This window comes from Martes martes (genome assembly GCF_963455335.1).
Source record: "Martes martes genome assembly, chromosome: 4".
Classification (NCBI taxonomy): Eukaryota; Metazoa; Chordata; class Mammalia; order Carnivora; family Mustelidae; genus Martes; species Martes martes.
Window position 1 is genome coordinate 4,482,445 of NC_137891.1, and position 22,152 is coordinate 4,504,596.

The 22,152-nt window shown below is 52.3% G+C and overlaps 1 protein-coding gene across 1 annotated transcript in view; it reads left to right on the forward strand.

The window, feature by feature from the left end:
* The window catches only part of COL22A1 (collagen type XXII alpha 1 chain), a gene marked incomplete at its 5' end in the record, with an annotated part of 228,133 nt that overhangs the window by 83,841 nt on the left and 122,140 nt on the right, over positions 1–22,152 (forward strand). The window contains 6 exons of the mRNA XM_080800193.1: positions 832–885; positions 2,845–2,889; positions 6,999–7,043; positions 7,316–7,345; positions 7,615–7,668; positions 11,702–11,755. Of these exons, the coding sequence (XP_080656319.1) occupies positions 832–885; positions 2,845–2,889; positions 6,999–7,043; positions 7,316–7,345; positions 7,615–7,668; positions 11,702–11,755 (282 nt within the window). The remainder of the gene's footprint in view (positions 1–831; positions 886–2,844; positions 2,890–6,998; positions 7,044–7,315; positions 7,346–7,614; positions 7,669–11,701; positions 11,756–22,152) is intronic.

Genomic DNA, 22,152 nt, shown 5'->3' on the forward strand with positions numbered 1-22,152 from the left:
CAAGTTCTTAGGGAGGACAGCTGGGGACACCAGACAAGGCCACTGGCCGGGAGAGGACCACACTGACCTCTAGGGACTTTGGCTCGAGAAAACAGTGGTGGGCTGGGAGAAAGATGGCGGCACCTGCTCCCGGCCCATCATAAGCAGGTGTTTCAGATAGGGTATCGCATTCCTTAGCCCCAGGTGTTTCCCAGGAAGGGATTATCACCATCCGCAGGACAGATGGTCCACACAAACAGGCTCGGAGGTGAAGTGACTTGTCCGGGATCACAGAGCTGAGAGAGACAAGCCCAGCTCTGAGCACAAGCAGATGGATGGGTGGGCATTGGCGGGATGTGTGGATGATCGCTTACCGTTAGCCGGCAATGACTTTTTAATCCCAAGCACTGGGAATGTAGCGGATATTCACACGTATCCAGTGGATGAACGGGCGATGGGGAAGTGTGCTCATGGTTTTAGGAACTGCATTACAAACCCCAGGAGTCCATTACTTTGTTTGACCCCATGAGATGAAGAGACGGCGTGGTTCCGAGAGGCTACGTGGCCTGGCCTCGGTCACTGATTTGGGAAAGCCAAAGTAGATTTAGGAATCTAGTTTCTCTGACCTTTGAGGTATGTGCGTTGCTTCACAGTACATAAATTCTAGGCTGGTGTGTGTGTGTGTGTGTGTGTGTGTGTGTGTGTGTGTGTGTGTGTGTTTAGCTCTCTGGTATCTAGTATGCCAGATAGTAAAGGTTAGCACAGTCGGACACTACGGGCCTTTGCATATCCCGGCACTGACTACAAAGATGCCCCTTTGTCCTCATCTCTTCCTTGCCTTTCTCTTTCCAGGGGGAGCGAGGCCTGGATGGATTCCCTGGGAAGCGTGGGGAGATAGGAGAGCAGGTGAGGGGGCATTGGGTCTGGTGGACTCGGCTTTACTGGAGGACAGGAGCCTGACACAGGGGCCTGATTGCCTTGATCTCTGGCTCAGCTGGAGGCTCCGGGAGGTCTGGGGACCAGACCCCTACCTACCAGGGTGTGGGAATCGCAGAGAACACACCCCTTTCAGTCCGTTCCGTGGATGACATGCAAAGATGCAAGGACATACAAGGATGTGTTCACACCGCAGACACTTCTGTAAGAGTAAAAGATTCCAAGCAACCCAGAAGCTCGTCAGTAAGGAGCTGGTCGACACATCAGGGTGTGAACTACAGGGAAATAACGTGAAGCCTTGGAAATCGATGAGACTCCAAGGCACGGTAGGGATGTTCCGTGAGCTCTGTGGTTGAGCGGAAAGCACAGGCAAGCATAGAGTGGTGTGGAAACTGGACTCCGGGACTTACGGGGACGCGTGCTCTCTATGGGACGACGCCCAGGGAACCGATAACCTGCTTTCTTCATTCGTTTCCTCTGGCCGATGAAGCCGGAAAGGGATTTTTATGCACATCCATGTTGAACCATGGGAATGTGTGATCCATAAAATCAACTACATCTAAATATTTAAATGGCTAAAGCTAAATAAAACCTAAAATTCTACATCTGCGTGAAGACAGCTTGGAAAATACTTGTGTCACTATGACTTAATACGTTAATATATTAGCCAATTCACACATTCATATTGATAGCTTTTAGATGAAGTATATTAATTAATTGTACTTGATATATAAATTCATTTCAGTGTATTAATTTCAATGTATTATATTAATACAAATTACATGCATGGATAATCCCATCACTCCAAAACGTTGGCGCTTAACACACTGTACTGATACCTCCTTATGTCTTAGTGCCTTCCCTTAACCTGATGGCATAGACGTATAACCGTCTTCTTAAGTATTCACCAGGGACGGGACTCAGATGACCGCGTCTTGTTCTGTGGCCTGAAAGCGATCACGTATCCGTATTTATTGTATGCTGCCCTGCGCTGGGGCTGAGTCCTGACCCTGGACGTCTCCAGGTGGTGACGGCCCAGAGCACAGGGGACCGGCAGCACGGCACGGAGCCGGCCCGTAGTAACACACTGAGGGTGTGGACGCAGCAGGGCAGGGTGTGCAGAAGCCGGGGAGCAGTGACCTCATGGAGGGTGTCCCCCGCTGCGGGGACATTGGGTCTGTTCGGATCATGGCTGTTTACAGGAAGAAAGGAAGGGAGAGAGCTCGTGCCTATGTCCCTGAGCACACCTTTGCCTTTAGGGTGAATTCCTGAGAAAGTCTTTTGCAAGGGGGTGAACACTATCTTCCTCCTCTTAGGAGGAGACTCACAGTAGGGCCCTCAGGGTGGGATGGCTCGGGGTGCCTCCTGACTTCCCCTCCAATGGGAGCTTTCCCCGACTGGCTCTCCCCGGGGAGCCCTGTGGAAGGCTTCCCCGCGGGAACCTTGAGGAGGAGGCGGGCTCATCTTCCGGCATCTCCTACACCAGCCCGCCGGGTCCTTGGTTTTTTCTGAAGCACGAACTGATCCTGGCCCAGAGTCCAGGCAGCCCTGTCCCTTCTTCCTTGGCCCTGGGGACCTCCCTGGTCCTCAGCACCCTCTGAGGGGTCCACGTGACACCCGGCGGGTTGGGGGTGCCTGCTTCCTGCCTCTTGCCAGGAATCTCTCCTGACACATCCCCTGTACCCTTCGGGAAGCAGTCCTCGTCCCTCAGAATGGGTGCCCCGTACCACAGTATGGGCTGAGTCCGGAGCAGACCACGGGATGTGGCGTTTGGGAGTCACTGAGAGAGAGTTTTCTAGCAAGAAGCACTGTCCGGAGTGTGGTCTGCTCTTCTGGGGCAAAGGCAGATGACAGTTTTGGGGCTGCATGTCCCCAACCTTTTCCTTCTCTACTCACTGCCACTGACAGTCCCCCCTTTCCTTCCTCCAGGGGAGACCTGGCCCTCCTGGCGTGGCTGGACCCCAGGGACAGAAGGTAAGCCAGGTCCGGGGCAAGAAGGGCTCTGGGCTCTGGGCAGGCGGGTGCCTGGGGCCCCCGGGGAAGCGAGGGGCCCAGGCTGGGGATCTGGGAACAAAGTACAGAGTGAGGTGATGAGCAGAAACTCCGCTCCCAAGAAATTTCTGGTTATTTTATTTAAATTTTGTTTTTCTACTTTGAGGAATAAAAATCCACTTAAAAACAAAACAAAAAATCCCTGTTATATAATATCCAGACATATTAAAATATTTTGCTACCTAAATTGCCTCCTGGACTAGGGCAGGCTGTGAGTAAATACCAAACACACTCAGTCTCCTCCTCCTCTTCCTCCATTTCTCCTTCTCTGTTCTCTGCAGCATTTTAAAAAATGTGTTTTTTTTTTTAACCAGAATCATAATTCTGAAAATGTACTAGATCTTTCATAAACAGAATAAAGATTGCATCTCATCATACTGGCCATCTCCTTTAGAACATTCTCTCAAGAAGGCTTAACTCAATAAATTTGCTGCTTAGAATTTCTGTATCTCAGTGGAAAAAAACCCATGTGAAGAGTCTTGGCAAATTCTGAAGTGCTTGGAAAATGTGTGTGAAGATAATAGCCTTCCAGAGTGTTCCGGGTGGCAGGGAGACCTGAGAAGGTGCGGTGGGTCCTAGGTTCTAAGAGGAGGGCCAGAGCACGAGTTCCAGATTCTTCGACAGGCCCCTAGGAAGGACATCGGGCATTAGGTTTGGGAACAGCCGGGGAGGGGGGAGGAGGAATCCAGGGAGACGAAGGCAAGTGCAGCCCGGGGAGCACCACCTGGACTCAGGGTCACTCTGCAGAGCTCAGGCGGAGGTCACTGCCTGACGTCCACCAGCCCCGGCGATGCTGGAGAACAGAGGAGGAGAGGAGGTCGGCCCTGCTCTCTGTGGGAGCAGGCAGAGTACGAGTTGTCAAGGAACACACGGGCCCACAGGCCAGAGAAAGTCGCCGTGGGGTGCCGTGGGGTGCCGTGGGGTGCCGTGGGGTGGCGGCGGCGGGCATGGATGTCTTCCAGACTTGCTCACTCGGGCTTGGGTTCCGAGCTGGACTATTCTCTCTCCCAAGTATTTTTAGAGTTGAGATTTATATTGTTATATTATCTTGGCATCAGGATTTTAATATATTCTCACAGTTCCTTGACAGGGGATGCTAAATTCTAAAATAAGGCGTTTATTTTGAGTCACTAAGAGGGAACGATCCTTGAAGTTTGGATGTCGGTGACTTCTGCTATCGCATGCGTGTGCGTGTGCGTGTGTGTGTGTGTGTGAGAGAGAGAGACGGAGAGAGAGAGAGGGAGATCCAAACTTCCACCTCATTTATAGATGTTTTTGGCCCCCTCAGTTTGGGCAACAGCCGAATTAGTGCTTATTATGATGAGCGCAGCAGAAGTGCTAAGACAAGGTCACGGGGTCATGGTGGTATTTGGATCACTGCTCAGGCGATGGGATGCCTGTCAAGGCAGTCGAAGTGAACGTCAGGGAGACAAGTCTCGGCTACTTTACAATCTGAGTGAGTCGTCGGGACCACAGAGCTGGTCTCACTTTACAGATGAGAGAACAGGGGCCCAGAAAAGTAAGGTGCCTTGTTTGAGACCCCAGAGGGGCCTTGTAGCAAGGCCTGCAGATCTGTTTGCCTGCCCAGTGGCTCACCGCAGATCCCCGTGTCGGGGGTGACACTGTTCGTGCCCGGCTAAGACCCCCAGCTGGTGTCAGTTATGTGTTGGCTCGTGACAGTCTTCCCGAACCTTAGAAGTGTAAAGCAACAATCTCCAGGTCTCACGATGTCTCCGAAGCCAAGATCTAGGAACACGGTGTACACGTGGGTGGGTCATCCTGGTCAAGGGTCTTGAGTGACCTGAGGTTTGGAGGGGGGGGTCCCCATGGAAGCCACCGTATGTTCGTAACCTCATCTCAGAGGCCACGCAGCGTCCCTCCTGCTGTGTGCTGTTGGTCCCATAGTCTAGGACTGATACCTGATGGGAGGTCCCCACAAGGAGGCAGGGGCTACAGGGGGCCATCTGGGAAGCTGCCTACCACAACAGCTAAAAGGACCATTGCAAAAATGTGTCACTTATGTCATGCAAAGAAATGACTCGAGGACAGACAGTTGGTTCTACTACTTACTAGCTTTTTGACCTTGAACGAGTTATTACGGATCCCTGAGCTTTGGTCTCCTTGTCTCTATGATAGGAAAGAGGCTCGGAGGGGAGGAGCTTGAATCGAAGTCCTTCCCACAAGGCCAGGTGGGTGGAAAGCCTCCAACATCTACTAGCCACATGCACACAGTTACTGTGGATGAACTACAGGATCTTAGCCTCCTTTAAGAGTGATTTCACGTGTCAGAACATTGGCTCTCCTGTTCTGTAAAATGACCTGAGTCAATGAGAAAGCCTGTATTGATGAATTTCTTGAGTGTCATGGAAAATTTGCTTCTGTGCTGTAATAATGATGGTGATCATTATTTATTTATACAACAATAAATGCAGCAAAAGTAAATGTGGCCGTGAGGCATAGTGGAAATAAAAGAAAGGGGATGCGGTCATGAACCCCAATAGATTCATGATGCACCCATCTATGACAAAGTATCTCTCTTTCCTATTTGTTTATATAATATAAAATAAGATAGCCACACAGAAATTACAGTAGAGCTCAGAACGGCTTCTAACCATTGTATTAGCAAAATATTAAGGTTTGTGGGCACATAGGGAAAATGTAATCATGCTCAGAGGGTTGATTCAGAGATGTTCATGGAGAAATGGAGAGGAGATGAGCCAGCTGGGGTCTGAGGGCCTGGACACTGTCATGTGTATATGTCACAGAAGCACCTGAAAAGGACACACAATGGTAAAAATTGCCCTGTGTGAGCATGTGTGTGTTTGTGTGCTTGTGGGGGGGGTGGGGAATGGTGCCTTGGAAAGAAAAAACTAGAATGGAAAGATGTCTGAGGCAGGGCGTGTTACTGTATGTGCGAGACAAAGAGGTGGAGAGAATGAGGAAGGTTGACACTCAGTAACTCTGTCCCTTCCCCTCCGTTTGGACGCACAGCCAAAACCGCTCTAAGATAAAGTCTATTAAAAGAACATTTAGTTGTGATCTTAGGAAGATGCCTGCTGCTAAGTAAACAGAGATGCTTTTCGGAGTCTTGGGCAGCCAGCGGGGACCGTGGGGTGGTTCAGTGCCAGGGAAATCCTGGTCTGTCCATAGACTAGGACCTCGAATGTAACACAGGACAACGTCCGTGCCTGGAACCGCTCATTCTCACACCTCTGCGTTGGGATTTAAGAGATGCTTTCGTCTTTCTCCAGTGACTCCGTCCTTCTTTGCCAGCTTATTCAACACTCGTCTTCTCATGCTTCCCCGTGCGCCCTGAGCTAGCCTCGAGGGAAAATGAAAAGTGGTGTCCCCAAGCCATGTGTAGGGACATTGGCTGCAAGTCGTGCCCTGGTTTAGGGATGGGATGTGAGAGAGAGAGCAGCGAAGAGTTTCCTATTGTGCCGTCAACAGAGTTGCCCCGTTAGAACCAGGATGGACCTCACAGCACGGAAATCTGATGCACCCACAGCCGTCATGGGCCAGGTGACCGGGACACAAAACAAGTCTTTTGTACTTCATAATTTAGTGTAGACGGATGGGAGTGATCCCAGCATCTGTGTGACTTACTTGATAAACACTAAATGCTGACCACGTGCTGGGCCAGGGACTTGCACAAAGGATGCGCCGTCAGGGGGAATGACCCCCCCCCCATGGCCCGGTCTGATGCGGTGCCTGGGGCAGGCAGGTACTCACAGAATAGAGGACCAGGAGCTGCTCTCAAGCAGGAAATGGCTGTGACGGCCCCCTCCAGGTGTAGGCCCTGACCCAGCACAAAAGAGAAAACAATGCCCCTGTGATCCTGACACAGAGAATCTGAGAAAATCTGTCACCAGGTGGAGGTAGAGCCAACCTGGTGGCCACGGAGGGCAGAGCTCGGAGGAGGAGGTGGTCCCACGGGCTTGCGTGGATAAGCAGGGGCCACGGACGGGTGGGCACCAGCAGAGGAGGGGGGCGGGAAGCACGCCGATGAAATGTTTGTCATTTCTGCACAGGGTGACGTGGGGCCGGCGGGACCTCCCGGCCTACCTGGCTCGGTGGTAAGTGCGTGGGCATTCCTGGGGGAGGGGCCTCAGGCTCCTGAGCTGATGCGATTTTGTATTTGCAAGAGTCCTTGCCTCTGAAAATGAGCGGGTACTCTTCTGACCCCATGAGCTGGATACAGGCTTTCAACACTCAAGGTGGGGTGAAATCAGGGAAAAGTCAGGAATTGCTGTATTATGGCATTCTGTGTGAATACCCTGATGGAGGAGACGGGAATGACTATGGAGAAAACACCACCACCTTTGCTGACCCACCATTTGTCCCACAGGTGCAGAGAGAGGGCCTGAAGGGTGAGCAGGTAAGGAGGAATGCGGGTCCTCCCCACGTGGGAGCAGGGATAGAAAGGGATAGAAAGACCATAGCCATGGGGTCACAGCCACTTGTGGAGCTCAGATGGAGCCTCCCAGACATGGGTCAATTTGATTTTCCATCAGGAACACAGATTCCCCCTCCTATATCTCTGGGTCCCTTTTGGGAACTCTGGATGTAGACTCCAAGTCAGCAAAGGGTCGTGAGTCATGGAGAAGGGGGAGCCGTGGCTAATGCGTGTTTGGCTTCTGTTTCCAGGGAGCTCCGGGACCTCGGGGTCACCAGGGCCCACCTGGGCCACCAGGAGCTCCGGTAAGTCACACTACCAGTCTGGGATCTGCTCGGAACACCTCTGGGTCTGGAAAAAAGTGGTTTTTCCCTCTGAGCTCTGTGGTGTTGCAGAAGCTGGTCCCGTCCCCCTGGGTCATAGGTGCTGGTGTCAGCATTGTGCACGAGGGCAAACTGAATGAAGCCTGTCAAGTGATATTTCCATTAGGCAGTTCCCAAGTGTGGAGCTGGACCTGAAACCCAGCAAGCCCACCTTTGAAGGCCCCGGTCCAAAACAGGCCGTGACTGGGGTTTCTGGTGGGCAGTCTGGTGTTTTAGGTTTCTTTTTGTTTTGTTTTATTTTGTTTTAAGTAGACTCCAGTCCCAATGTGGGTCTTGAACTCATAACCCCGACATCAAGAGTTGCACACTCTACCAACTAAGCCAGCCTAGTACCCCTTAGTTTCCTTTTAGGTATAACAGAGTAAGAGGATTGGACGTCGCAGTGCTGGGTGAATCTTTTCCAATGCATATTTGATTCTCAGACATCTCTGATTCAAACTGACTTTGCTGTGGCTGGGAAAGCATAAGCCTTTGGGTTCTCCACTGTTAACAAATTTAGTGATGTATAAATAAACATTTGGGAAGAGGACATTTAAAGGGACTCTTTGACCAGTCTGTGGTGGAGTTCAGATACTAAGGATAATTAATGAGCATACAGTCAACTCCACAGGACAGTGACTTCACCATGCTCTTCCTGGCAACATGCTCCCCTTTCAAGTGACTGTATTTTATCGAAGGAAATAACACCACTCTTATTTTGAAATGTCCATAAATCAAATTTATAGGAATCCAATGGAGTCTATGCCTCATTAAGAGAAGTGTGTATGGCTTTTGGGGGGTAAAACCAGAAGAAATCTCGCAAATGTTTAAGCCCAGTACAATTAGAGCAATTTCATACCAAAAAGTCCAGGTCAGAAGAGCTACCTTCTGTTTCTGTAACCTTGGATGTCTTGCTTAATCTCCCAAGCTTTGGTTTCCAGAGCTCCTCACCATTATGATAACTGTTGGGAGATTTACAGTAGAAAAGACAGGTCGCACCGTGTGCTCCCATGCTTGGATCTCAGTGCCTACGTGCGTTTCAGATCTGTAAGTGCCAAGTGCTGCAAGTCTGTACTGTGGTGTATATACCCAAGATCTGCTTATTTACTTTGGAGAGAGAGAGCATGCACGTGTGCCAAGGGGAAGGGGCAGAGGGAGAGAGAGAATCTCGAGCAGGCTCTCCACCAAACACAGAACCCAGTGTGGGGCTTGAGCTCATGACCCAGAGTTCATGACCGGAGATAAAACCCAGAGTCAGACGCTCAGCCAACCGGGCCACCCAGGCACCCCTATACTCTAGTATGTTTTTATGTGCAAACATACGCACGTTAGATCTGCGAGGGTGAAGGCGTTCTTTCTGTTTTGACGATGAAGACCTTGGTGCAGAGATACTGAGTGGACTGTGCAGTCCCACAGCTTTTAAGAAGAGAACTTGACCCTTGAACCCAGATGTGTCTGACTGTCAAGCCCGTGAGTGCACAATATAGCGGTACCTCCCCTGAAATATGTACAGGAGGATTATCTCCTCCATGGCCCCCACGAAGGAATAAGAAGCTGGCAGTGCCCAGCCCTGCTTCACCCTGAGGCAACCTTCTTAACCTCTCACTCTGGATCCTCCCCCTTATGTGGATTTTCTTATGATGAATGTGGGGGGGGGGGCAGGGGGAAGAAACCTTAAACATTTTGGGGAAATATTAATGCTGGAGGTGGAGGGATGGACGTACACGGCTGATCCCCTGTTTGAATGAAGGAGACAGGAAGGAAGACCCATGAGTAAGCACCGCAGGCTCTAGATGACTAATGACATTCCTTGCGCCTCTTGTTCCTGTGGTCCATCATCGCATGGGACAAGGACCTATGGTCTGGAACCTTCGGCAGGTACAAGCACGTGCAAATCAGCCCCGCAGCCCAGGATGGAGCTGTCCGATGTCCTGACGCCATCCTCCATGCTAGATGCTCTCCCTAGAACATGCTAGATGCTCTCCCTAGAACAGGGCTCGGAGCAGTACCTGGGGTGGGGGGGTTTGAATTGGTTTGCAGGGAGCTCACAAACACGAGAGCCCACCCCAAGACTGGTGAGAAGGGCGACCTGTGAGGAGAGACCAGGATTGGACGATTCTGAAGACCAGGACCAATGTCTCTGCCCTCTCTAAATGGGCAGTTTGTCTCAGGGTGCAGATAGTGCAAGCTTATGGAGCGGTGCCCCACCCCAGCAAGAGGGGCCTGGGAGGGGGCTGGCCGCAGCATGAGCTCACAAGGAGCAGCATGGGCGCGGAAGGACGGTGCCTTCGATTCAGCCGCCACATCCGGTCTCGTGGCCCTGCTCTCCCGCCAAGTGGCTCTGTGTCTTTGCTGACATGACTCTTCTTCTCCGACCCTCCTGTCATTCCTACCGGGAGATCGTCATCGCCGTCATCATCACCATCACGCGAGTGACTGCACTGTGCGAGCCACACAAGCTAGTGTGCGAAGCGGGGCTCGGTGAGGCCCTATTAAGCCCTGTACCCGGATCGGTTGCCGTGTCTGTCTTTTTTGAATCCCTGGCAGCTCCTGGCCCGGGGCCTCCCGCAGAGCCGTTGCTCCCTAAATATTCATTGGATTGAATCAAACGGAGAAGTTGGCTTCCGTGACTTCTGGGGAGAGTGGAAAATTTTGGAGTTTGTGTTCAGCAGTCCCAGAGAGAGGAAAATGTTTCCCCTTCTCTAAATGAAAAACCGCATGCAGCGTTCTGCATCCAAATGCTGGAGCGGTCCAGGAGACTCGTGGCTTTCATCCATCCCCCGAGAGGAGACAGGCTCTGGTCGTTTCATCAACGTCTGGTGGAGAGTAATACAGCAGGGCAGGCTGCACAGATCAAATTGAGGTGTCTGCGGATGCTCAAGGAACTTTCCCTCCCGGTATGCCCTGAGCTCAACAGGGTAATCCTTGTGAGGAAAGGAGATTTAGGTCTGTAGTTCCTGTGGGTTTTCCATTCCTGTGTGTGTTTCCACGGTGTTCTTAAGAGGAAAGAATTTGGATCTAAATACAGTCCGGTTACTTCGTAGTTATGCAGTGCTTGACAGAAGTAGCTCCTTGCATGATAATATTTATCAAAGAAGTGGAAGTGCCGAGGGGAAAGCTTCTGGCCGGAATTCACCCGGGACGTTGATGATCGCATCACAGCTGAGGGCCGCATTCCCCGTCCCCACTGCCTGCCTTCCTCCTTGAGCTGCCGTCACGTGGTGCAAATCAGGGCCTGGTCAGGCGTTCCAGGGGGTTGCTCCATCCGGGCTCTTGTTTCCTTTCCCCATGTAGTCCCCATGGCCACTCGGTAGGTAGGCTTGTCGTCCTCATCTCAGAGATGAGCCACCTGGGGTTCACGGACGCCAAGGAACTTGGGGGAGGTCGTGCAACAGATATGTGGGGGGGGAGGGGGGAGGGGTCTTGGGGGGTATGACTTGAATTACCAGGTCAGTAGGACCCCTTCCCACGCCAGTGTTCCTTCCTTAATTGAAACTGATCTTAGACAATTTCGTTATTTGTCCGGACGACCCTATATTGCATAGCACTATTGACCAAGTCACATAACACAAGCTAGTTTTGCTGAGTCAGCAACATACAAGGACAACGGCGCTGAGCTTACAGCTGAAGACACTTGGGTTCCAGAAACTTCTCCCATGCGTGCTTTCTGCGACGCACTAATGCAAGGCTTTTGACCCCCAACGTGTTCATCGTTAAAGTGTGGATGATGTTGCCTACCTCTTGGTTGCTAAACATAATTAGGCCATATAGACGCACGTGTTTAAAAAAAAAAAAAAAGTTAGATTTGCCGGGATAGGACCTTTTCTCTCTTGATTTCCCGCCATCCCCATTGAAACGGGATGGTATTTTCCTATCCAGTGGGCGTGAGAAGGTGGAATACAACTTGTGGTGTTGAACTCTGTGTTGACCATTTTGGTTCCTTTTTGTTTTCTTTTCCTTTATGCTTCTCCTAAAGGGTCCAACGGGTCCCAAAGGCGAGGACGGACCTCCTGGTTTGCAAGGTCTCCGGGTGAGTAACGTGTCTTTCCCTTCAGATCACCAGATCTCCCGCGCTGGGACCCCCAATTCAGTAGCTCAGACAGAGGACGTGGTGCCAGTCTCATGGGCTTGAGATGACTATTAGAAGCTGATTGAAGGGTTAGATTTAGTTCAGCAAACATGCTGGGGGGTCCGCTCTGAGTTCAGCCTGGAACTGGGTTCTGGGAACATGGAGATGAGGCCGTTGGATTCCGTGAGTCATGTATATGGAACCCTGCAGCCTTATGTGCTCAGAGCTCTGGCAGAAGGAAGCCCAGTGTTGCAAGGACAGAGAGAGGGGGCAGCTCACCCAGCCTGCAAGGCAGCCAGGACTTCTTGACGGAGGTGGTATTTGAGCTCAGTCTCCAGGGGGGAATTAAAAATAAGGATGAGGGAAAGGATGGGGAGTTGCCATAAGGCTCTTAGCTACTATGAAACATCCGTATCGTTATTGAATATCGTAAAATCTCATGGCATTCCATTTATTTAAGTTAATCTAATTTAATTTAATTAAGCACCTGTCTTTTTTTTTTTTTTTTACCAAGATTGTACATACCTTATGGGTTTTATTCACTAGTAAGCATAGCTCCTGACACAGTGTCCTGTGGTTTAAGACAGGGGGATGGAGGTGTACACTTGGGTTAGGTGCCCCCTTCGGGGGCTCCATGGTTACTGAGCCTGACCCCCAACTCTGTGACTCCCCAGTTCCTAGCATGGTGCCCAGCATAAAGTAGGGACTAAAGTCAATGCTTGTTGACCTCTAGTGCTTAAGCTTGTAGTGTCTCTTACTGATTCACATAGAGACTGTCCGAGGGGGCACAGCAGCCCAAGATGGGGTGGGCAGCCCCTGGACGCAGTGTGGTTATTGCCCCCTGAGGTGTTCAATCAGAGGCCAGGTGACCGCCAACAGATGGGTGGAAATGGGGGTCTTGCATCTGGCAAAGGCTCTCCAACCCCATCTGTGGCATCTCTAGCCCAGAAAGTCTCCAGCTCAACGAAGTAGACAGAATTCTAGATGTGTCCTGGCTTTGCTCTGTGTCAGGGGGTTGGACCCACACTCTGATCACATTTTACGTTCTCAATTCTGAAGCTGAGTGACCTGCTTATGACCCAACAGACTCCCATGTGACCTAAGCCCTGCAGTGAACTTCCTTCCTTGGTTTTCAAACACTTTGGCACTCCACAACTGTCTTAAACCCTAAAGAGTCTAAGAGGAACTTACGTGGAAGACTAGCTGGGGTGTGGAAAGGGGTCATGGCGGAGAGGTTAGGTGGGAAGGCAGGAAGTCACTTGCCCCATTGGAAAGGTCATGCATGTGCCACGTCCTGTCCAGCATCACCAGCCCTGGCCTCAGTTGCCTGGTAAAAGCCACGTTGCCTTCTCTGTATAATGCAAGGATCTTGGGCTTTGCAGCAGCGCTCCCAGGTTGGAAACTTGGCCCTACTTCTGAGCAGCTGTGTGACCCTTCACGTCACCTAGCTTCCCTGAGCACGTTTACTCTGTTGCAATGGGACGGCTTCACCACCGGCCTGGTTTGGGGGAGAAAATGTGCTCAGGGTGGGTCTGTATCCTTGGTGGGCAGCAAGATGTGGCAGCTGCCGTGACTGCCAGCCTCCCAACGTGTTCACGCACGGTCTTTTAAGAGAAAACAGCAATCTTTGTACATTATGTAATTGATGCTTAGGTGAACCCGAATTCATCTTGTGTTGAGCTGCTGCAAACATTACTTTTCCTAACATAGAATTAGATGCTGAGTGGAACTCTTGATACAAAGATGACTGCAAACTTTTTTTTTCAACTGCACTTCTACCTGACTGAGTCTTATTAAAAAGGGGAGAGGACACCTTGTTTGGAGCTTGCTTGTCGAGGCCCATGCATCCTTGGCCGTGACTTCTTGACACCTCAGGGAGTGTTCCTGTGTTCCCCAGGATGGCTGTCATCTCCAGAAACACCTTCAGAGTAATAGCAGCCACCCGTGTTCCAAACTCCACACCGGCCGGGGTCCTGGGAGTTGGATGCGTGCACTAGGAATGGAGATTTGAGGGCCAAAACAAGGGGACGCAGAGAAGGATCTGGGGGGGAGGGGAGGGGTACGTATTGTGGTGCTGAGCACCACGTGGCAGACCTCAGCAGTCTGGGAAAGGTTTGTCCTGCCCCTTTGCAGAGAGGAATGGCCGCCTCTGATAACATCGCCACCAGCCACCTCTCAGCGAAGGACACCCAGGTCTGTGTCTCTCTAAAGCCTGACTTCTTCAGTCCTCCCATGTGTCTGTCCACAAAGCTCGTGTCGCGCTCTTATGAGGCATGAACACTCAGTTAAATGCTTTGGGAATGTCGAAAGAGATTACTGTGTCAACCGCCAGGAGCTCACAGCCGGAGGGACTAGAGAAACACGGAGGGCTAACCCTAATGCCTTGGTGGGGACACTGCGGTACTGAGCAGGGAGGGGAGGGCACTGGGATGGAGAGGGCACTGGGGACAGGGAAGGGGGTGTCTGAGTTGGCCTTGCAGGAGCCAGTGAATTGAGCCGGAATCAATGGGCGCACAGGAGAGGGTGAGGCAGACTCAGGAAGTGCCCCCTGGAGAGGACACCCCCCGCCTCTGGACACTTGCTCCTGGTTTCCGCTTTTATCTGCACTCCCCATTCTCCGGCTCGGGGATGCACCAGTACAAGGGACTGGGCCATGGATGTGGCTTCTCTAGTTCAAGCTCTGCCAGCATCCGTTACTGGGGATCCCACCACAGGCTCTTCCTTTTCCATTCACCGGCCCCTCCCATCCCTGCCTCCCCCCTTCTTCCTTTTCCTCCCCTCCAAACGCTCATCCGCTCAGCAGGTGTCTCCAGGGCACCTGCTGGGTACTGGCTGAGGGTGAGTGGGACCCCTCAGGGAGGGGATCCCTGCTCACTGCTGTTTACCTCCAGGCGGGCAGGGGAAGAGACATGTCACCTCAGCACCTGCCTACTGCAGGAAGGGCTCAGGAGAAGGTCATTTTGGGCAGGCGCTCGGGCGGTGGGGAGCTGGCCAGACCAGTAGCCGAGGGGGCGTGTGCCGGCTGGAAGAGGCAGCTAAGACACAGGCTAAGGCCACACAGGCAGGGGTTTGAGCAGAAACCTGCAGCTGAAGGCGGCCAGGGGCCGGCAGGAGGAGGTCAGTCAGAGGGACTGGGTGCCGGGTCGTGCTGCTTGCTGGGGGCCATTGTGAGGATTTGGGCTTTTACTGTGGGGAGAATGTGGGGCTACTGCATGGTTTCAGAACTGTTACTATGAAAAAAATAGACAAAAGTCGAAAGAATAGTACAACAGATGATGCTCTTACGGCCCACAGCCCTCTCCACACTTACCATGTCATTGGCCAACTTGCTTAATTTATGTCCGAGCCCACCTCCAGCCAGCCCGGGTCCCTTTGAAGTGACCCCAAACGTCCTCACACCATTCTCTCTTGAAGATAAGGAGATGAAAAGAAATAAAACCGTAATACCATCATCCCCACCAAAACTGATGAAGTTTTATCATGTATGCATTTGGGGGTCAGAATTTCCCTGGGTTTCTGGCTGCAGTCTGGTCACTGCAGGACTTGGGGCGAAAGACACAGAGCGGGAGGCTCGCAGGAGCATACGCTTGTCTGCCCGCTGTGCTGAGGACGGGCCGTAGGAGAGGAAGACCAGTGAGGAGATGGCCGCAGAGAGCAGAAAGGGAGGTTGGTGGCCCAGAGCAAGGGCAGGGGCTACACGAGCCCCCCATCCCGCTGGTGTGCCCGGCGGTGGGGACATGCAGGGTCTGGCACAGGAGACGGAGCCGATGGCCATGGGCAGGGTGACCTAGTAAGAGAGAGTGATCCAGAGCACAGAGGAGGGCTCCTCCCTCGTGTCACTCCCTCTAGTGAATGGAGGCTGGCGACTGTGTGTGTGTGTCTGGGGACCCCTGGCCCTCCAGTCTTCCTCCGTGAGTTTCTGACTCGGGCTGTCTTGCCTCCCGTGGTTGTTTCCAGGCCAGTGGCCACCCCTGTGGGCACACGCGCTGCAGAGACCGGTCCTGACGTTGGTGTGGGCTCGGCAGCCGCTTCCTGTTCCAGACTCTGGCTGAGTCAGGAAAAGCCGAGACAGAATGACTTACTCAGAAAATTAGCTCGCTCTCCTTCCCGTGCGGTGACCTATCATTTCCTCCCCATAGGCCTCAGCTGAAACATCACTCCCCCGTGTCATGGCACACACTCAGGCTGGAAGAGGGAAGACACGAGACAGTGACAAGCCACGGGACCCAGGAACTGTGACACTGAGACTAATAGATGGGCTGGGGAAGGCGAGCCAACCCTTTAGTTTTGAGATTAGTGACAGGCAGACAGTGTAATCCCCGGCAAGGTAAACACATTAATTTTGGACAAAGCTGGTGTTTTTCCACAATGACATGGTAAAGTGGGAGGATCAGTGCTGGGTGCTCCCCCCAATGCCATCCCATCCCTGAGGGTTGTGGCACACAAGGTACCCCAGCGTGGGTGCTCGGCTGTCATCTCCTGCCGGGCTTCCTGCTTTCCATGGGGGGTGCAGGTGCTACCCTGTTTCTCTTTCCGAGGCTCTCCTTTCCCCCTGCATGTCTGAGCGAGGCATTTGGGAGAGATTGATGGGGAGGATGGCTACGTAGCGGAAGCGGGCAGTGCTACTGTTGCATCTGAACCCAGAATGTTCTGGAAGTAGACCCCACCCAGCTCGAGGCCACTGATACATTTGGACACTGAAAAGCATTCACAGGGTTGGTTTAAAAAAACAAAATCTCCTATGCCCTAATCATTCACCCCAAAACAGATAGCTTGCCATGCTCACCTAAGGCCCATTTTAATTTTTGCAGAGAACTTTTTTTTTCTTATTTTGGCATTTGTTTATTTTTGTTTTCATTAGCATGTTAGTCTGTGGGAACCTTCTTTATTTTTGTGTCTGTAGCACCTAGAAGCGTGTCACACTTACAGAATGTATATATTTTTATGCACACATGGAAAGTACATGAACCACACCTCCAGGCATAGAAGCCAAGCACACGTATGTAATGTCTCAGAGAGCGTCTGATACAGTCAGGGAGCACGGGTGAGTGGATCGTGCTTTCTTGCTGCTCTCTGGGCAGCTGACTCAGTGGGTGCTGGGGGGACAGTGGGACACAGGACGGGACATCTGGTCACCCGGGACCTGACCTTCCACAGAGCATGCTCTGGTATAAAGAGACACTGGTCCCATCTGTACCTTTCCTTCTGCTTCACTTGCCGTGTGTTTTGTGCTGCTGAATTCCACCTGAAATAGCATACATGGTTTCTTTCCTCTTTTCTGGACAAACCCAGGGGAGATTTTTTGCTTAAGAAATTCTGTGTCACCGGGCTTTTAAATTGAATGCAGATTTGGAATGTCTAAATCCTAAGATCATCATATTGGTAAGGGATCCCTGAGATGGATAGGGAGACATTTCATGTTCCAGAAAGAGCAGACGACCTGCTCCACGTCCCTCGGGACTTTGTCACTGTCTTTCCCCACTGGCTGGTGACAACCCCTGTGGCCCCTCTGATCGTGTTTTCCTCACCTTCTGGATTCTCTTCTCTCGTCGGTAGGCAAGAACTGAAGACGTGACCTACCAAATACAGCGCCTCCCTTCTTTCTAATGATGGAGTGGGGATCCCAGATGTCTCGTGATGTGCCTGATTGAGTCTGTTGGTTTCAGAACGTATTTTTAACATAGAGTCTAACAGGTGTAGAATTGATACAAGGTAGCAGGAAAAAGCAGTGGCTGGATGATGGACTGATCTATCGTGGGCACATAGGGAGGTAACTGTTTGCCCTCCTGTTTCTAATTCCTGAGAGGATGTGAGGTTGGGCGGCTCTACTCCCATTCTGCAAATGAAGAAGCCAAGAATTAAGGGTGTAAATTCAACTGCTCCATGTCACGCAGAGTGTAAAGAGAGGCGCGGGAATTAGAACTCAGGGACTTCAGGTCCGTCTCGCTCCAGACCTTCCCTGTTTTGGCTTCAGGAGGCAACGTGTGGGCGTCAGCGTCCAGGAGCACACCAGAATTCTCATCTGTTCGTTAGCAGTCCTTGCAGTGGGCATCTTGGAGAGATCTAGGACCCCGTATTCCCTGCTCCCACCTACTTGGGTGGATGCACTGTTGCGCACTGCTTTAATCTCTGGCCAGTGCTCTTGGAGCCAAGGGTCTCATAGCGCGGATCGCGATCGAATCCGGCCATTCCTGTTTCTCGTAATTCGAGGAGAGGACTGTGGGCGGTCTTCTGTCCGCGGCAACTTGGGTCAACTTTGTTTCACTTTTCAATTTTCAAAGCCTTTTTTTCTTGCTTTTCCCTACGCTACCAGATGGTAACAGCATCGTTTGGATCACAGGCTACTGTTTGACTCATCTTCGTGGCACAGAGCCAGGGTTTATGCCAGGACACCTTAGGCTTTCCCTGAGCACCTGGTTTCAGCTCTAACCAGTAGAAAATAATCATCTTTGACATTTGGAGGCATGGAGAACAGGAACTGAGCAAAAGACCATACGGCGCATATTAGAATCTGTTGCGCTAGCATTGCGTTCAGCTGGTGGCGGGCCCGCACACGGCTGTGCTAACTCGTCCCGGCTGGGAAGGAGTCGCTGCTCTGCTGGATTTATGGGCTTCCTCTTCTCCACGGGCACATCGGCAGCCGTGGAAATATCAGCCCTGCTCAGCATCCTGGCATTCGGAAGGGCTCAAAAAATCTGTCCCTGTGATAAATTACAAGCACTTACTACAAACACTTAGCACAGATATTGTGCTGATTGCAGTTTAAGAGAGAAGAAAAGAAAAGGGACAAGGCGTAGGCTTACTGCTAGTCAAACGGCTCTTTGTTGCCACGGAATTTGCTCTGGGCAGCGCTTCTCAAATCCCTGCAGCCGCTTACAGGTCCAAAAGGCAGAGGTTACATAGCTGCTGCTGCTGCGTCCACACCTACCAGAGCTCCCGCCTTCACCCCTGCCCATCACCCCCACCCCATCAGCACCTTTACCCCTCCCCACCACCACCATCACCACCTTCATCCCTACCCATCACCACCATCACCACCTTCATCCCTGCCCACCACCACCATCACCATCTTCACCCCTACCCATCATCACCATCACCACCTTCACCCCTGCCCATCACCACCAACCCCACCCCCATCAGCACCTTCACCCCTGCCCACCACCACCATCACCACCTTCACCCCTGCCCATCACCCCCACCCCCATCCCATCACCACCTTCACCCCTGCCCATCATCCCCACCCCCATCACCACCTTCACCCCTGCCTATCATCCCCACCCCCATCACCACCTTCACCCCTGCCCGTCACCACCACCCCCATCACCACCTTCACCCCTGCCCGTCACCACCACCCCCATCTCCATCACCACCTTCACCCTTGCCCATCATCCCCACCCCCATCACCACCTTCACCCCTGCCCGTCACCACCACCCCCATCTCCATCACCACCTTCACCCCTGCCCATCACCCCCACCCCCATCACCACCTTCACCCCTGCCCGTCACCACCACCCCCATCTCCATCACCACCTTCACCCCTGCCATCACCACCATCACCACCTTCACCCCTGTCTACCACCACCACTGTCACCATCAGCATAACCATCACTATCACTGCCACCAGAACCATCACTATGACATATTTCCTGATGTTAGATCCTATGCCAAACACTTTGTGGGCATTTCCTCACCTAATTTCTATGGCACTGCTGGGAGGTAGCAGTTTGGAAACCAGGGCTGTTGGACACGTGCTCTCGTACCCGCTCCAGGGACCCAGAGGAGCCAGAATCCTGCTGTTACTGTGTCCCCTTCATCAACCACCATCCTGTTCCTCCTCATTCCTGCGGCGATCTGTCCTGTTTGCCTAATGCTTTATTATTCCTTATAAAGCACTTCCTCAAATATTGAATTATTCCTTCCACTGCTATCTTTTCAAATAATTACAATAATTATAATTTTCCACATGAGGAACCTGAGACTCAGCAGGTTAGTGACTTGTCCTCTCCCATCTACCTTAGATTCTGAACTCATTTTCTCACAATGTTGTACGGGAAGGGGGCTGGGAAGGAACCCGGGAGAGCTCCTTTCCTTGCGGCGAGCGGCCGTCTTCATAACCGCTGACTTACAGCTTTGTCCCCCCTCCCTGGCATTTCCAACTCATGAGCTGTCGGGCAGCCCCGGGGCTCTGTGTGTTCAGTATTTTCTTGTCACATTTCTTGGTATTGCTTGGGCTGTGTGGAAGAGGTGGCAATGGGCTGGGGTAGGATTTTGACAGGTTGAAATGGACTGTGGGTGTCACAGACAGAGGTGCCATTGTGAGCAGAGTCTCCGAGGCCAGAAGTCCTAAGGGGGTTGTTCGGGGCAAGGCTGAGCAGCTGACTTGAACTGTTGCTTAGGGATGAGAGCATGGACGCCAGACGCGAGATCCAAAGTCATGTTGGAGTCACAAGGTCATCAGTTTCCAAATAAAACAGCTCAAATGTTACATCTTTTATTTTTATAAGATTTTATTTATTTATTTGACAGGGAGAGAGAGCAGGAGACCATGAGTGGGCGCGGGGAGAGAATGGCAGGAGTGGGAGAAGCAGGCTCCCCGCTGAGCAGGGAGCCTGATGTGGGGCTCGATCTCAGGATCCTGGGATCTTGACCCGAGCCGCAGGCAGGCGCTTAGCTGACTGAGCCACCCAGGCACCCCAAATGTTACATGTTTTAGATAAGGAGGAACCTTTGGCTATTTTGGAGGAGGGAGGTAACTTGGACAGAACTTTCCTCCTTTAGGAAAATTGCCTGCCAACTTAGGGTAAATCTATAGACAAGTAATGGAGTTTGTAGAAGGCACAGACTGGCCCAGAACAGTGGAGGGAGGGGCGGGGCTTGTGAGCTGGACTGGCTCCGGTGATTATAGGCAACATGGATGGATGGATGGACAGATGGACGGAGGGAAGGGAGGAAGGCAGGCTGGCTGCCTTTGAAGGACACTGGGGGCAGCTCTGGAGGCTGTCGGTAGAGAAAGTGAACGTAGGTGCTGGAGCTGGCCAGAGACATCACCCTGATATCTCTGTGGGTGAGGCCCCTTCCTGGGTGACCGTGAAAAGCGGTGCCACCTTGCGACCACAGTTTGGATCACAAATTTCTTCTTTTCCTCTGGCCCCTTCCCTCCCCCCCCACCCCACCCCCCCCCGCTTTTTCCTTCTTGCTGAAACCCTGATGCTTGGGTGCTTGCTTCTCCAGGTGCCCCTGCTTCTCTCTCTCTTCCTCACCGGACCCCTCCTACCTGCCCGTAATTCTCCTTTTCCAGATCCCATCTTTTTCCTTCCCTGGTGTAGGAGCAACTCCTGCGTCCACGCCTCCTGCAGATCCCCTCACCATCTCAGGGGCTCAGCCCCCGAATGTTAGCCGCTTCATTACACAAGCTCCCCAAACTTGAGGGAACAGGGCTGCTGAGACCTCGTACCCCTTCTGAAGGTGGTGGGTCACCTGAGGAGGGACGCCGGTGTGCACCCCAATCACATCATCCCTTTGGTTAGTCATTCTGTGCCACCGCAACCCAGACCGTCACATCTTTCCTGCTTCCCTCGGGTCCTTTCGTACCATCCGGCCAGCGATCCATTTCTCCATTTCTCCCACTGCACAGAGTGACTTGGCTGGCCCAGGTTCTGAATTCTGATGACTCCTCACCAGACCGTTCCCCCGACCTTGAGGGAAGATGGTTTATTCATCTTGTAAATAACGCGTGGCTCTCGGTGGAATAACCTGGCAGCAAGTGGAGGGGGGCCTGTCTAGATACAGAATTGAAGGTGTCTGGTTTCCATTCCCTGAGGAAGGGGGCTGGCAGGTCTCGGCTCTCCTGTGATCGCCGCCCCGATGTTTGCATGCATCAGAGGCGGAGCGGATGGAGGCAGAGACAAATGCCTCCAGGCCTGGCTCATTTCTGAAGGTGTCTGCGACCACATTTTGAATTCGACCTGACAAGTGTCAAGAAACGCGCATTCTGACCTCCGCCTCACTGCACGTCTAGGCCGCTATGTTCGGCGGCTCAGGGACTGCTCATGGGGGGTCCTGAATCCGGTTAGGCCGCTGTCTCTGCAAGTCCCCAGGTTGCCAGGTTGTGACTTCCTGTTCTCGCGCGGCCTCTCCCTACCCCAGGGCTGTTTCCCCTGCTGTCTGCTAGACTCAAGACCACATCCTCCGTCTGGAAGCAACAACTTAATTACCCAGCCCACAAAGGTGTCTTGAGTTGCCACCATGTGACAGACACTGTTCTGGGCCCACGGGGAGAGCGTGGAACAAAAACAGAGCCAGGCCCTGTTTCCAGAAGGCTCGCAGCCAGAGCGGGCAGGCCGGCGGTGACCGGATAC